The sequence below is a fragment of the Carcharhinus amblyrhynchos genome, chromosome 5 (assembly GCF_965287045.1).
Source record: "Carcharhinus amblyrhynchos chromosome 5, sCarAmb.v2.hapA, whole genome shotgun sequence".
Taxonomy (NCBI): Eukaryota; Metazoa; Chordata; class Chondrichthyes; order Carcharhiniformes; family Carcharhinidae; genus Carcharhinus; species Carcharhinus amblyrhynchos.
Genome location: NC_137328.1, coordinates 3581503 through 3598518, shown reverse-complemented (window position 1 = coordinate 3598518; position 17016 = coordinate 3581503). Strand labels below are relative to the sequence as shown.

Here is a 17016-nt window from a genome sequence, read left to right as displayed (position 1 = left end):
CACTTGGCAGAGACTCAGCCTGGTAAAAATGTCTTCAGGAATCAGCCACTCCTAGTACCACTGACAAGCCTAGCATCTATTGTCTGTCACTAATTAAAGGAATGCTAATAAGTGTCAATTAAGCGTCCTTGTTAGCGACACCTAAATTAATAAAAACCGGTTCATGACCATGGCAAAATTATGAATGCGTATAGTTCCCATCTCCATATTCTCAAAAGGGGACGGCAACAGTGAGAAGGATGCGAAGGAGACTTACAAGGATGAAGTGCACAGCTGGCATTGCACTGAGGGTTGTATTACTAGGAGTAGAAGCAGACTCAAGCCTGTTCCATTATCTCATTTAGATTAAGACTAACCCATATGTTCAAATGAGGGTGGCAGGGTGACACAGTGGTTAGCGCTGCGGTCCAACAGTGTCAGGGACCTGGGTTCAATTCTGGCTTTGGGTCATTGTCTGTGTGGAGTTTGCATGTTCTCCCCATATCTGCGTGGGTTTCCTCCGGGTGCTCCGGTTTCCTCCCACAATCCAAAGATGTGCAGATTAGATGCATTGGCCATGATAAAATGCTCCTTAGTGTCAGTGGGACTAGTGAGGGAAATATGTGAGGTTGTGAGGATAGGGCCTGGATGGGATTGTTGTCGGTGCAGACTAGATGGGCCAAATGGCCTCCTTCAGTACTGTAGGGATTCTGTGAAAACTGAAATGGGGTGACATTTGTACGCACAGAGACATAGACTAAAGACTCTTTTCAAGAGTAAGTTTTATTGGAAAGCTGATGGCAAACACTCTATACATAAAAAGTAGCAGATATAATGCTTAAAGAACAGAAGGGGGGATGGAGAGATTTAGTGCTGTTTTCATTTGGGTGAACGAATAGGAATAAAATACTTCCATTTTACTTATGCTTTAAACTGGTTGAGAAAAAGAACATAAATAATGTAATAAAAAGATTATCATTCGGGTAAAGGAAGTGGTGTTTGTGCGACAGTATATTTAATATGTCACAACACAATACACGACTAGAAAGTGCATCAGCACTTACAAGTTAATGTTACTGACAGGCGGGATCTTCCTCTGTACAGTTTTAAGTCCATTAAACAAGTTACCACTTGTCAGTCAGTTTAACCTGGTTTTACACCTATGTACAACTTATTATACAATAACAAGACTAATAACACTGGCTCAGAAAGCTGAGGCAAGGTCATAACAAAAAGCAAAATACTTCTAAGCAGTATCGGAAGCAATGTACAGAAATGTTAATCGGAACACAGGATTAAATGCAAAAAAAAAACGAGAGAAAGCTGCATGAGAAACACATTTTAATAATGCAGACAGTTATTGAAAGGGCAAACTCACGGCTATCTTTACAAACTTATTTCTGATGCACAAGACCAGCTTAAGCACAGCACCGGTTTTATTTTACAAAAAAGCTCGCAAGTAGGAACAGCAAATGGCTGTGGCCGCACAGATTCAAAGGCATGTGGATCTGGTGACCGTGCGATGGAAATCTCCGTTTGATGGCTGCATTTACATTGCACGTTACAATCACCGAACTCTGAGGTTTCATCAATTCCTCGTGCGCCTTGCTTATGATCACTTGCAGTTACCATTTGATTGTTTTGCCTCACACATTTTCCTCAGTTAAGCCACGTTCTAGGCAGAGTATAGAGAACTAAAATATTTCTAAGCTACCTACTTCAAGAAATTACCATCAATATGTGTCATTAAATGTTAGCAATGTATACATGGAATGATTTGTTGAAAGAAAAAGACTCGTGGGAGTTAAGGAATGACATGGTGGACATGTTTCGAAGGATCTCCTTTCTGGAAAGTGTTGGAAAATTAAATTCTTCACTCACATTTTATTTGCACAATGTGATACCACACTACAGTAGTTCGCTTTGAATGCCCAAATAATTCCACGTGCCCGTAAAGTAGACACCAGATTTAATATCAGTCCTGAAGGACATCTCAAAATAACGAAAGCAAAGAAGGACATTTAAAAGGAGGGAGTCTCTTTAGCTGTGCAGTGGCCTCGACAGTTTCCCCGCTCTTCGACTGAGCTCTGGAGGTTAAATCATCATCTAAACACGGCTAGGGCAGGTGGCAAGACACTGTCAGTGTTCTTCTGACATTTCCCAAGAGAGTTGTTGAACCTTGGCCACCCGGCAGTGGTAAATTGGTGCCAGTTGACTCATTCGTTGTCATCCATGTTCTGTGATGGTGAAGGGCTGTTTCGGACTGGAAGCAAGTCATAATGGCACGGAATGTGACTGTTCTTGGGCAGGTCGTATGGATCCTGGCCTAAGGATGCATTGTTGGAGTATGTCCCTTGGACAATGCTGACCGTTGGTTCTACAATACAAGAATATCATATTCAATCACCATTAAACCTTAGCCTCAGAAATCATGCTGTAGTTGCTATAATATAGAAAACCACGCCCATTCTCCTCAGAGCAGAGAAGGCCACGAGGAGATCTGATAAAGATATTTAAAATCAAGAAGGGTTTAGATCAAGAGAAACCATTTCCATTGGCTGACAGATCAAGAATCAAAGGTGATTGACAACAGAAACCAGAGGTAATTAGGATTCAGAGTGCGCTGCCTTGAAAGATGGTGGAAACAAAGTCAACAGCGAATTTCAAAAAGGAATTGGTTACATACTTGTAAGGACAACAAAACGCAGGGATATCGGGAAAAGGCTTATTGGATTGCTTTGAAAAGAGCGGGCACTGATTCAACAGACAGGATAGTGTGCTTATGTATTTAAACAGGGTCATGCTTCAGAAGGATGTGGAGTCACAGAATCGTACTGTACAGAGGAAGACCACCTTAAGCATGTCTCCAATTCTAATTACTCCACCGTTGGTGCCTGCACCTTCAGCTACTTGGAACTTAAGCTCATTCCTTCCTCAAACCTCTCTCCCCTTCTCTGTCTCTCTCTCCTTCTCTCTGGTGCTTTTCAAATCCTATCTCTTTGACCAAGCTTTTAGACATTTGCCATAATGTCTACTTAGGAACATAGTATCAAATGTTGCCTGATAATGCTTATTTGAATTATAGAATCATTGAATCATAACAAGAAAGAGGCTATTTGGCCCATCGAGTCTGCACCAATCACAATCCTTCCCAGGCCCTACCCCATCAACCAATTTATTTACCCTGCTAATCCCCTGACACTAAGGGGTAATTTAGCATGGCCAATCAACCGAACCTACACATCTTTCAGGCTGTGAGGGAAACCGGAGCACCCAGAGGAAACCCATGCAGACACGAGGAGAATGTGCAAACTCCACACAGACAGAGACCAAGCCGAGAATCAAACCCAGGTCCCTGGCACTGTGAGGCAGCAGTGTTAACCACTGCGCCATCATTTTATTATTTAAAGCTGCTTTATTTAGGCAAGATGTTGCTATTTTTATCATTGCAAACGTCCTAATCAGTTCTGTTTTTCACTTTCTTCCATTTTCCCTGATCAATATTAACCCTGTCTGTCTGCCCTTAGAAACTGTGTCATGGAACTTGACACTGCATCAGACAATGAAGATACTACAAGAATATAGTCGTCTTTTTATGTTACCTTAAGGCAGGATGAAGATAGAACAGATAGGGAAGGAGAAATTAGTTAAATGGCTTGTTTGTTGATCTCGGCTTTTACTCAATAACATAACAAAAGAACATAAGAACTGGGAGCAGGAGTCGGCCATCTGGCCCCTCGAGCCTGCTCCGCCATTCAATAAGATCATGGCTGATCTTTTCGTGGACTCAGCTCCACCCACCTGCTGCTCACCATAACCCTTAATTCCTTTACTGTTAAAAACCTTTCTATCCTTGCCTTAAAAATGTTCACTGAGGTAGCCTCAACTGCTTCACTGGGCAGGGAATTCCACAGATTCACAACCCTTTGGGTGAAGAAGTGCCTCCTCAACTCAGTCCTAAATCTGTTCTCCCTTAATTTGAGGCTATGCCCCCTTGTTCTAGTTTCACCCTCCAGTGGAAACAACTTCCCTGCTTCTATCTTATCTATTCCCTTCATAATCTTACATGTTTCTGTAAAATCTCCCCTCATTCTTCTGAATAAGGCAGAGTTTTGTTACAATAGGTCAGTTTATCTGAAAACTCGGGTACTTAATCAGTTTAGCCATGTAACTGTTTATTTTGCAGAAGGCTTAAAGCCTTTTATGTTTACTTGGGATTTTAGGTATACAGACTCGTGTAGTCAATGGGAGGAGCTAAGCTTGCAGGAAAGGGCAGTTCCATTTTAATTTTAAAATAAAGAGTAGTTGCTGCCTGTGCTGATAGAAGAAAGAAATATCTCTCTTTCGCTCTCTCTCTCTCTCCAGAGGCTTTCTGAAAGCTCTAAGACTGTTGACCTAAGTCATAAGTAAGTATGCCTGTGTTTTGTTAACTAATTATAAAGAGAGATTTGTGTCTAGAAGATAAATATTTCTTGATTCAAACTTATGTTAGGTGAGCAGTTAAGAATATTGTCATGTTCAAATATTGTTCAATGGTTAAAAGCTAAGCTAATTCATTTGTTATAGTTGAACTGTGTTGTCAAATAAAGTTTGTTTTGATATAAGCTCTCAGTTTATCAGCAGAATCTTGCCTGGAGTGAAACATCTTAACCTCAAAGAACAAAGAACAACACAGCACGGGAAATAGGCCCTTCGGCCCAATGAGCCCATGCTGCCATTGTAACATTATGAGTGCCCTCCTCTACCCATGACCTCACATTAATGCCAAAAATAGTAAATTGTTGAGGTTTAGTGTGGCTTCATAATATACCTTGGGGTTTCTGATTTGGTACCCTAACAACAGACATTTGTTCAGGAAGCTCTTCACATGTAATTATACATTTAGAATGGTTTGTCTTACTCTGTACATAGACTTAAGACAAGTGGTTTATTTTGAAACAACAATAAATGTAGTTAATTGTCAGACTTATTACAGTTTCTATCTTATTCACTAAAACAATGAGGATTGCCCCGACACCTACCAACTTCATAGACATTTTTATTGGCTGAAGTTGAGTTGCCAATCTCAGCATACGGTGAATCCCTGCGAGCCGGGGACTTCATCTCAACGTAACCACACTCCGAGTTTTTGGAGGTAAAAACCGGAGGGTCCTTGATGGTGGCGTACGGGTTCTCGGCACTGTTGAGTGAGCAGGTGCTGGCACTACAGCCTGAACTCTTCACCAGATCTGAAAAATTAAAAGTAAATAAGTCATCAAAATCCAAAAGGCTGATTGAAATTGTGAATACATGGCAGCAGGTCAGATGGTGTCTGTGAAGACAGAAACAGAATTAACATTTCACCCTGATGACCCTTCATCAGGAGGGTGAAAAGTGATCAAGCAGCAAAATTAACTCTGCTTCTCCCTCCACACATGCTTCCTAACCTGCTGAATATTTTCTGTTTTTATTTCAGACTTCCAGTATCTGCATATATTACAGCAGTGTTGAGAATCATGGTATCCATGGTTTATTTTGGATGGCATTCCACCAGTGGACAGTCAGCTGTGCCCTCCCTCCCTAGACTCAGAGCAGAAGCTGGTAGGTTTCTAGGTACCAATGACATCAAGCGTAGTGGAGGACATGCCCCTGTCTTCATCGAGGGGGACAAAGTAGAAATGGTCAAGACCTTCAAGTTTTTAGATGTCCAGATTGTCTGTCCTGGCCCCCCCCATGCCAACACTATAGTTAAGAAAGCCTCTACTTACTCAGAAGATTAAAAATATTTGGCATGTCCACTATGACTCTCACCAACTTTTACAGATGCACCATAGAAAGCATTCTTTCTGGTTGTATCAGAGCTTGGTATGTATGGCTGCTGTTCTGCCCAAGACCACAAGGAACTACAAAGGGTCGTGAATTAAGCCCAGTCCATCATGCAGACCAACCTCCCATTCATTGACTCTGTCTACACTTCCCGCAGCCTTGGAAAAGCAGCCAGCAGAATTAAGGATCCACGCACCCCGGACATTCTCTCTTCCAACTTCTTCCATTGGGAAAAAGTTACAAAAGTCTGAGATCATGTCCCAACCGAACAGATTTTCCCTGCACTAAGATTTTTCGCACTAAGTTGATCTTTCTCTACACCCTAGCTATGACTGTAACACTACATTCTGCACCCTCTCCTTTCCTTCTCTATGAACGGTATGCTTTGTCTGTATAGCATGCAAGAAACAATACTTTTCACTGTATATTAATACATGTGACAATAATAAATCAAATCAAGTGATTGCGTAGGAAGATGGAGTTGAGGCAAAAGATCAGTCATGATCCAGTTGAATGGGACAGCAGGCTCGATGGGCTGAATGGCCTATTCCTACTCCTATTTGCTCTATTCCTATGAACCCCTACCTCTCCTATACTGCCCCATTAACCTCCTCCCTCCCCCATATTCCTTTCTTCCCTAAATCTCTTCCTCGTTCCTTTTATCTCTGGTCATAGGGAGAGGATATTAACACATTCACAGCTCTGTCGATCTCAGCTTCCTTGGTTTCAGCGTGTTTCTTGAGCTCTGCAGTTCCTTGGAATCCTAGATCATTCACCCTCAGATCCTGATATCTTTGCCTGTTACATTACAGCAATAATTCCACTTCAAACATCAAGATTTCATTTATTCTAGTGACATTACTGAAATAACAATAGTTTGAAATATAACATTTGAAAGCTTACGTTCTCCCCGCTCTACCATTTTCCACCTGGCTATTTTTCCACTTCCTTTCCTCAATTTTTGTTAATTTTCCTCCACTTTTATATTCAATTTCTCAATATTACAGACTTTAACTTCTTCTGCAACTTATTTTGCTTAAAACTTTGCAGCGGGGCAGCATGGTGGCACAGTGGTTAGCACTGCTGCTTCACAGTGCCACATAATGAAGCTTAGGGGGAGGCAATGGCTTGAGGCATTATCGCTAAACTATTAATCCAGAAACTGAGCTACTGTTCTGGGGACTGGGGTTTGAATCCTGCCACAGGAGATGGTGGAAACTTGAATTCAATAAAAAAAATCTGGGTCTACTGATGACCATGAAACCATTGTCAATTGTTGGAAAAACCCATCTGGTTCACTAATGTCCTTTAGGGAAGGAAATCTGCTGTCCTTACCTGATGTGGCCTATATGTAACCCCAGAGCTATAGCAATGCAGTTGACCCTCAGGCAATTAGAGACGGGCAATAAAGGCTGGCCAGCCAGCGATGTCCATGTCCCATGAATGAAAAAAAATTAAAAATCCCATTTGCCAGTATTCGGCCCATAACCATTGGCTGTGGCCAATTTTACAACTTCAAAGACTCCGAGAAATGTTCCTTTGGACAAGTGGCACCATTCAATTGGCCAGATTCCAAAGTTTAGGTGTGAATGGGCCCAAAGCAACTTCCACTCCATCAACATAACTTCATATCACTGTGACATCGGCAGGAACTCTCAGTTATCTATGTTAACATGGTTTCAACAAAACCTACACTCCTGTCACCACTGGTATGCTCCGCCAGCAATGTGTATAATCTACAACGTGAACTACAGCAACGCATCAAAGTTAATTCATTCAACAGCACCTTCTAAACTCATGAATTCTCCCCAACTCGACGGACACGGACATCTGGCACATTGGAACCCCACCAGCTGCAGCTTCACCTTCAAGTCACACATCATCCTGACTCAGAAATATAGTGTCGTTCCTTCACTGTCACTGGGTCAAAATCCTGGAACACTGTGAGTGTACCGCAACTACCTTTTTCAAAGGAAACTAAAGTGGGTGCCAGATGGGTGACATGTTGGCACAGTGGTTAGCACTACTGCCTCACAGCACCAGGGACCCGAGTCAATTCCAGTCTTGGGTGACTGTGTGTGGGCGTGGAGTTTACACATTCTCCCTGTGTCTGTGTGGGTTTCCTCTGGATGCTCCAGTTTCCTCCCACAGTCTAAGGATGTGCAGGTTAGGTGGATTGACCAAGGTAAATTGTCCCTTAGTTCCCAAGGCATGCAGGTTAGGGAATTAGCCATGGTAAATGCACGGGGCTCGAGAGTCAGTGTAGACTTGATGGGCTGAATGGCCTCTTCTGCACTGTAGGTATTCTATTCTATGGAATGCCAACCTTGACCTGAAGGTACAACCTAGAATTAATTAAACAATCATTCTCCCCTCCCCATAATACTTTCCCATGGTGTTTTGGGGATTGTGGCTATTTGACAGGGTTCTCCCAGCTACTGCCCAGCCGACCTTTCCAGAGCTGGAATCGAGGGGGTGAAAGTTTCGAGAGCAGAGACGCCATTTAAAATCGTACCTTTAAGAGATTTTCCAACATATCCTCGGTCAATGCCAAAGGCACCACCTGTAAGTAAACAAAAGCGTAGTAAGTTTCTGAGACAGGACATCAATCTCCTGGAGCAACTAGTTCAGTTCTGGGCACCACACCTCACGAAGGGTACCCGCCTCGGGGAATTAGACAAGGATTAAAGGAGTTAAATCATAAGAACCGGTTACGCAGAGTATTGGCTTGTATTCCCCTGTATATAGGAGATTACAGTGTGAATGAAGGTTTTGAGAGGGTTAAGAGAGAGCAGCTATTCCCTCTGGGGTGGAGGGGGGACCCCTAAAGGTCACTGAGGGGTGATCTCAGAGCAAAGAATAGTGGAAGTTTAGAATTCTCTCCCCACCAAAGCAGTTGAGACTGAGGGCCAGTGGAAAATTTCACTATTGAGGTTGATAGGTTGTTTTAAGTAACAGTACAGAGGGCTATGGAATAAAGTCAGGTAGCTGGAGTTCAGATTCTTTTTAATTCATTCATAGGACGTGGGCATCGCTGGCTGGGCCAGCATTTATTGCCCATCCCTAGTTGCCCGAGGGCAGTTGAGAGTCAACCACATTGCTGTGGGTCTGGAGTCACATGTAGGTCAGACCAGGTTAGGATGGCAGATTTCCTTCCCTAAAGGACATTAGTGAACTAGATGGGTATTTCTTGACCAATTGACAATGGTTTCATGATTATCGGTAGCTTCTTAGTTCCAGATATTGGTTTTTATTGAATTCAAATTCCGCCATCTTCCATGGTGGGATTTGAACCCACGTCCCCAGAACATTAGCGGAGATTCTGGATTAATATTCGAACGATAATACATTGGGTCATCGCCTCCCCTATGCCGATCAAATATGTTTTTAACCGAATGGGGGAGGCTGAGGAGCGGGATGAATGGCCTCCTCCCATTCTTATGTAACAGCTTGATGTAAAATGATACGGGCAAAGATGGTCCAAACGTGATTATTGTAAATGTTAAACTGAAACAATCTTTGAGCAGTTGGGAAGTTGGGGTGGGGCAAGGAGTGGGCAGTCAACCCACTTTTAGAAGATGAATTTAAATCTGTTAATGAGGCCGGCTGCCCCTGGGTTACTCTGATGTTACAATGGCAAGTGTTGGCCAGGCCTTGTGGATGGAGGGAGGAGTGGGCAGTTTTAGACAGAAGGTAAATCCCTTTAAGGCCGGGAGGAGCAGGAGTGCTTTTCCCCCCAGGTCCCCCCAAGCTACCTCACCCCTTGCAAAGCTCCCTGTGACTGAGGATTGGATCCAGAAACCGCATCTCCCACCAAGCTGGGGTCAGGGATTTGATTGACCTGGTCCTTGAAGCATCTAACTCAGGGGTCCTCTGCCCAAGTAGAAGCCAAACCTATCAGTCAGGCTGACGTCCAAGCAAAGAAGATTTCAGGACCAAAAGTCATCTACCACTGAGTTAAAATTCCACAGTGGGTGGAGAAATCCGGGGTTTCCATCGGAATCTCTGCCCCTCTCCCTAACCCTGTTAACATCCAATCTATTGTTCCCCCAATCAAACCTAAGTATCTCTCCACATGACATTGCATTCAGTAGCTAATAATGAGTTAGAAATTGGAATACCGAGATCGTTCGGGTAGCCACCCTGTTTCCAGTCAGCGGGTAAGGTTGCTGTGTAATCCATAACGGAACCTTGCTTTCCTTGACTCTTGAGATTTTTGAGATTTACGAAGAGTTGATTGTTCTTCGTCTGTTGTGTCAAAAAGGAGCAATCAAAATATGGAGTCATTTGCTTTCATCTTAATACTGCTCAAGTTACAGTTTCAATAGCCTCAGGTCTATTTGCCATTCTTGTTGAGTTTTTGTCTGTACCGTTGAGTGGTTTATTTGACAATGGATTCGGTGGAGTGGCGGTGGGGGGGGGGGGGGGGGGGGTGCAGGTCCTGTGAATCCAGGCCATGATTTGCATTGCAATCCGCTGCCCACCCTGTTTTTTAAAGTTTAAAGTCTTAAAGTTTGTTTTTAGTCACAAGTAGGTTTACATCAACACCGCAATGAAGTTGCTGTGAAAATCCCCTAGTCACCACACTGTTCGGGTACACTGATGGAGAATTTGGCACGGCCAATGCACCTAACCAGCGCGTCTTTCGGACTGTGGGAGGAAACCGGAGCGTCCAGAGAAAACCCACGCAGACACGGGGAGAACATGCAGACTCTACACAGACAGTGACCCAAGCTGGGAATCGAACCCGGGTCCCTGGTGCTGTGAGGCAGCAGTGCTAACCACCGTGCCACCCTGAATGCACACAATGTATGCACACATTGAAGATGATTGTTAACATCTATTAAAAGAAAGCGCTGAAAAATTTGCATTGACTTGGTGCCTATTACACCCTCAGGATATCCCCAAAGTGCCTGACAATCAATTAGCTACCGCTGAAGTGAGGTGTTATGGGTAATACAGCAGCCAATTAGCGCACAGCAAGCTCCCACAAACAGCAATGTAACGATGAACAGATAATCTGTTCATTGAGAATAACCCATTGGCCAGGATATCATAGAGAGTTCCTCTGCTGATCCTCAAGATAGCAGCCATTCGATCTTTTATATTCACCAGAGGAGAGAGATAGTGCCTCAGTTTAACATCTCATCCAAAGGACGGCACCTACAACAGTGCAGCACTCCCTCATTATTGCACTGGGAATGTCGGCCTGGATTTTGGTGCCTGGGCCTCTGGAGTGGGACTTGAACAGGCAATTGGTTGGAGCAAATGGCCTGTTTCTGTGCTAGATTGACATGTATCTTAAGGAGGCCATTCGGTCCATCACACCCCATGCTGGCAGTAATTCCCAAGTTCTTTCTCAGTAAATACTATGGCTGGAATTCTCCAGTCCTGCACGTTCCATCACCACTGTCAGCGAGGAGGGGGACATTAGTGCTCAGCCAAGTCTCCATTCACTGCAGCGGGACTGGAAAATCCCAGCCGCGGGCGAGGTCAGAGAACCCCGGCATTTGTCATTCCATGTGCTACACAATGTATTATTCTGCTATGAAAGCTGACCACTGTTTAAACAAGGCGGTTTCTTTGAGGCCGCAAACCTTAGATTTCTCTATTTGCTGAAATGATTGCTGTTGGCAGGTTGACAATTGTAAGATGCTGCCACCCTGTTGAGAGAGTAGCTATTATTTCTCAGTGAGTATTTCTTACCTTTCCAGAGATGCTGCGCTGACAGTTGTTGGTGTGAGGTGGGCTCCCACATTGCGCTAAGGTGTGGTAGCTCGGGTTGGAGAAATAATGGCTGTTTGCGTTTCCAGTGTTACCTGGTGACATCGCGTCTGCAGAAAAAAAACAGCCAACCAGGCTCAGTAAGAGGCCTCATTGTTGTACTTTGGGTCACGTTAGCGCGGATGAATTCAGAAATCACTCAGAGGCCTGATCTGGCTTCCAAAGTAGCTTTATTTATCACCAGAGGAGGGAAAGCTTCTGGTCTAATCCCACTGCTTCTCCAAAGAGTCCTGACGAAGGAGCAGCGCTCTGCAAGCTCATGGTACCAAATAAATCTGTTGGACTTTAACCTGGTGTTCTGAGACTTCCTATTTTAAGCTGGTGGGTAGTTTCAGACTCCATAATATTCAGACAGGACATTCTGAGGTGTCAAGATTTAAGCTGAAAGATCTTTAACCTTGTCCTGATTTGGATGCTGAGTGCCATCTCATGCGTCCAAGCAAAGGGGTTGTTTGGTGGGGGGGGGGGGGGGGGGATGGCGATTTGTTCTCCCACAACAGTCAGAGCCTGTTCCCTGAACTGGCTTGATGTGTGAATTAGACCATTTTGATGTGTTCCTTCTGCACTACAAAACAACAATGACCTGCATTCGTATAGCACCTTCACAAGAGAAAAAAATGTTGCAAGGCTCCCTACATGGGAGATGATCAGAAACAGTACTCGACACCCCGTCTTATAAAGTCATGTTAGGCAAATGGCCAAAAGCTTGGATCATTTTTAAGAAGGGCTAAAAAAAAGGGGAGAAAGAGGCAGAGAGGTTCAGGAGGGAATCCCAGAGTTTAGAGCCTTGGTAGCTGAAGACTTGGCCACCAATGGTGCAGAAATGTCAGGGTGGAGAGGGTTGCAGTGGTGGAAGAGGATTAAATGCAAGTTAAATATGAACTTAAACACAACTTATTGGAAGATTAATATGCTCGTACATCAGAAAATTCCACCTGCAGGGACAATCAGTCCATTGTTGAGGCACTCCAGTCTATTCAATGCATGTATTCATGAATTTTACGATACGCAAGTGCATTAGTGCTGCATCAAATCATATTTAAGACGGATTAACATCCTCCGAGATCTCTCGCATCTCGTCGATCTCCGTTCTGGATTGAGTTAGGTGACAGGCAGTTGAGTACGTTACAGATCACTAGTCTGGCTAGTGATGATGGAACCTCCACCCTTCTCCCCATCACATGGCTGACCCCAGGAATCTCTCCCACTCTCACTGTCTGTTATTGGCAGCAGTTGGAAGAATTTGGAGGGAAATTGGAAAACACTCTGCACACAAAGGATGGCGGAGGTTTGGAATGCTCTTCATCAAACGGCAATGGATGCGCAATTGGTTTTTAATATTACATCTGGGGAGGAGGCGCAGTGCAGAACAAGGGATGTAACCTTAAAGTTAGAGCCAGGCTGACTGAAGAAACCCTTCACATAAGGGTGGTGGAAATGTAGAAAATTCCCCCCCCCCAGAAATGGCTGTTGAGAAACAGGAGGTCAATTAAAAATTTCAAAATGGAGATGACTGCATTTTTGTTGGCTATTGGGGAACATAGAGTCAAGATGGGTAAGTTAGTCTCTGCCAGAAGACTGGAGGATAGCAAATGTTGTCCTCTTGTTCAAGAAGGGGAGTAGAGACAACCCTAGTAATTATAGACCAGTGAGCCTTACTTCTGTTGTGTGCAAAGTTTTGGAAAGGATTATAACAGAGAAGATTTATAATCATCTAGAAAGGAATAATTTGATTAGAGATAGGCAGCACGGTTTTGTGAAGGGTAGGTCATGCCTCACAAACCTTACTGAGAAGGTGACCAAAGAGGTGGATGAGGGTAAGGCAGTTGATGTCGTGTACATGGATTTCAGTAAAGAGTTTGATAAGGTCCCCCACAGTAAGTTATTGCAGAAGATATGGAGGCATGGGATTGAGTAGTGTGGATCAGGAATTAGCTAGCTGTAAGAAGACAGAGGGTGGTGATTGATGGGAAATGTTCATCCTGGAGTTCAGTAGTGGTGTATTGCAGGGATCTGTTTTGGGGCCACTGCTGTTTGTCATTTTTATAAACAACCTGGATGAGGGTGTAGAAGGATGGGTTAGTAAATTTGTGGATGACACTAAAGTTGGTGGAGTTGTGGACAGTGTGGAAGGGTGTTGCAGGTTACAGACGGACATAGATAAGCTGCAGAGCTGGGCTGAGAGATGGCAAATGGAGTTTAATGTGGAAAAGTGTGAGGTGATTCACTTTGGAAGGAGTAACAGGAATACGAGTACTGGGCTAATGGTAAGTTACTTAGTAGTGTGGTTGAGCAGAGAGATCTCAGTGTCCATGTGTGTAGATCCCTGAAAGTTGGCACCCAGGTTGATAGGGTTGTTAAGAAGGCGTACAGTGTGTTAGCTGGTAGAGGGATTGAGTTTAGAAGCCATGAGGTCATGTTGCAGCTGTACAAAACTCTGGTGCGGCTGCACTTGGAGTATTGCATACAGTTCTAGTCGCCGCATTATAGGAAAGATGTGGAAGCATTGGAAAGGGTGCAGAGGAGGTTTACCAGGATGTTGCCTGGTATGGTGGGAAGGTCTTATGAGGAAAGGCTGAGGGACTCGAGGTTGTTTTCGTTAGAGAAAAGAAGGTTAAGAGGTGATTTAATACAGGCATATAAGATGATGAGGATTAGATAGGGTGGACAATGAGAGCCTTTTTCCTCGGATGGTGATGGCTAGCACGAGGGGACATAGCTTTAAATTGAGGGGTGTTAGATATAGGACGGATGTCAGAGGTAGGTTCTTTACTCAGAGGGTAGTAAGGGCGTGGAATGCCCTGCCTGCAACAGTTGTGGATTCGCCAACTTTAAGGGCATTTAAATGGTCATTGGATAAACATTTGGATGATATTGTAGTGTAGGTTAGATGGGCTTTAGATTGGTTTCACAGGTCAGTGCAACGTCAAGGGCTGGAAGACCTGTACTGCGCTGGAATGTTCTATGTGCTATAATCTAATTGAAAAGCAACACAAGCTCGAGGGGCTGAATGGCTGATTCCTGCTCCTGATATAATCACATTCTTGTGTACCACAATTCACATGAAGCCGTTGATTAATTTTTGAGTTCAGCACTGGGAATCTCTCACCTGTGACGGAGTAATCAGCGTTCATGACTCGGAGAGCCGGTGAGTAAGTCACAGCTGCCATGTTAGCCTCCTTGCCCTTTTGTTTCCGACGGTACATTATGAAGAGCACCAGGAGGAAGAGAACAATCAGGAGAAGGATGATGATGCCCACGGTAGCTCCAATCTGATGGGAATCAGCAGGAATGGCGGTGCTGGTCCGACTAAGGCTGTTGAGATTGCCCACAATTATAACACCAGCTGGAAAAGACAAGTAAAATAATACTTTAACATGACATGATTTTATTTAATTTGATTGATTATTGCCACATGTAATGGAATAGAGTGAAAAGTATTGTTTCTTGCGCGCTATACAGACAAAACACACCATTCATAGAGAAGGAAAGGAGAGAGTGCAGAATGTAGTGTTACAGCCATAGCTAGGGTGTCGAGAAAGATCAACTTCATATGAGGTAGGTCCATTCAAAGGTCTGATGGCAGCAGGGAAGAAGCTGTTCTTGAGTCAGTTGGTACGTGACCTCAGACTTCTGTATCTTTTCCACAACTGAAGAAAGTGGAAGAGAGAATGTCTGGTGTCCAGATCACCAACAACTTGTCCTGGTTCCCCCATGCTGACACTGTAGTTAAGAAAGCCCACCAATGTCTCTGCTTTCTCAGAAGACAAAGGAAATTTGGCATATCAGCTACGACTCTCACCAGCTTTCACACAGAAAGCATTCTTTCTGGTTGTATCACAGCTTGGTATGGGCTCCTGCTCTGCCTAAGACCATGAGGAACTACAAAAGGCTATGAACGTAGCCCAATCCATCACGCAAACCAGCCTCCCATCCATTGACTCTGTCTACACTTCCAGATGCCTTGGCAAAGCAGCTGGTATAATTAAGGACCCCATGCACCCTGGACATTCTCTCTTCCAACTTCTTCCATCAGGAAAAAGATACAAAAGTCTGAGGTCACGTACCAACCGACTCAAGAACAGCTTCTCCATCAGACTTTTGAATGGACCAACCTTGCATTAAAAGTTGATCTTTCTCTATACCCTAGCTATGACAGTAACGGTACATTCTGCACTCTCTCCTTTCCTTCTCTATGAATGGTATGCTTTGTCTGTATAGCGGCAAGAAACAATACTTTTCACTGTTTGTTAATAAATGTGACAATAATAAACCAAATCAAATCAAATCACTTTGAGATAACCAAAGGCTGGTGGAGTTCTCTGTATTATTGCAAGTTTTAGAATATTGAAGTCAAGTGAAAATGATGAGTCTTTCTAAAACAATAAAACCTCAGTTAGAGCACTGTGTTGAACCTCACACTGTAGGAAGCACATTGAGGCCTTAGAAAGAGTTCAGCAAAGATTCACTTGGGTACTGCAAGGAAATCTAAAGAAGAAGAGGGACTTGAAAAGTTGTTTTCTTTTGTCATTGGAAAAACACAGATTATGGGGCGATCTGATTGGAACGTTTATCGTTACGCTTGGATGGAAACAATAGGTGAGGGGTCAAGGGGGGGAGGTCATAGGTAAAAGATTACCTGTAAGAGATTTAGAGTAGAGAGCAAGAGAGAATCTTCAGACAGAGAATTGTGTGGCAGTGAGATTCGCAGGGGTTAGTGTTTGGTCCAGAAACTGTGATTAGATTGGTGGGAACTAGGCAGGAAACTGTGATTGGAACCATTTGTTGACATGGAGGGTAAAGACTGACATGGATTCGATGGGCCGAATGGCCCGTAACTTCTATGTAGAACTCCCATTCCAAAAAGTAGCCTCCAGTCTGCTTCAGCACTTTGGGTTACAAGGAAGTATTAACACACAAGAGAGTTCAAGGCTGAATAACTGACAAGATTCATTTAACTTCGATCTAAGAAGGCAAGCAAGCTCGTGAACAGATGTAAGATAAAGCCGCTGGGCTGGGAGTGAACGTTGTACCTTGGTCACATTTTGAACCTTTCCATCCGGGGCTGCAGTAACAGGTGCCTTTGATGTGGTCGCATGTGGAATTGTTCAGACAGTCACACATCTGTCGACAGCCATAACCATAGGTCCCTGGTAGACATCCTGTAAAACATTAACATCGAGGATGGGTGGATAGGACACACAAGCCATTCCTGGGGGTCTCCAGTCTTTAGAACCGGTCTCACAAGACCCCACTCATCATGACCCAAAAATAAAAATATCTTTGACTTGTCCAACACATCGGGCTGGATTTTACACTCCCTGATTGGTTGGTTTTAAGATGGAGGGGAAGGGTGGAAACCAAGTAAAATTCAATGGGTGGAAACCAAGTAAAATTCAATGGGTGATTTCCTGCCCCTCTGCCACCGACACATCTAAAATTTTGCAG

The 17016-nt window shown here is 43.8% G+C and overlaps 1 protein-coding gene across 1 annotated transcript in view; it reads right to left on the bottom strand.

Moving 5' to 3' along the window:
* Nucleotides 1-746: 746 nt before the first annotated feature.
* Nucleotides 747-17016, bottom strand: part of megf10 (multiple EGF-like-domains 10) — a 153193-nt gene continuing 136923 nt past the window's right edge. Inside the window, exons 19-25 of the mRNA XM_080188349.1 lie at nucleotides 16602-16730; nucleotides 14678-14914; nucleotides 11491-11618; nucleotides 9906-10032; nucleotides 8300-8347; nucleotides 5001-5207; nucleotides 747-2356 (exon numbers count right to left, since the gene is read on the bottom strand). Of these exons, the coding sequence (XP_080044475.1) occupies nucleotides 2196-2356; nucleotides 5001-5207; nucleotides 8300-8347; nucleotides 9906-10032; nucleotides 11491-11618; nucleotides 14678-14914; nucleotides 16602-16730 (1037 nt within the window). The 3' untranslated portion in view covers nucleotides 747-2195. The remainder of the gene's footprint in view (nucleotides 2357-5000; nucleotides 5208-8299; nucleotides 8348-9905; nucleotides 10033-11490; nucleotides 11619-14677; nucleotides 14915-16601; nucleotides 16731-17016) is intronic.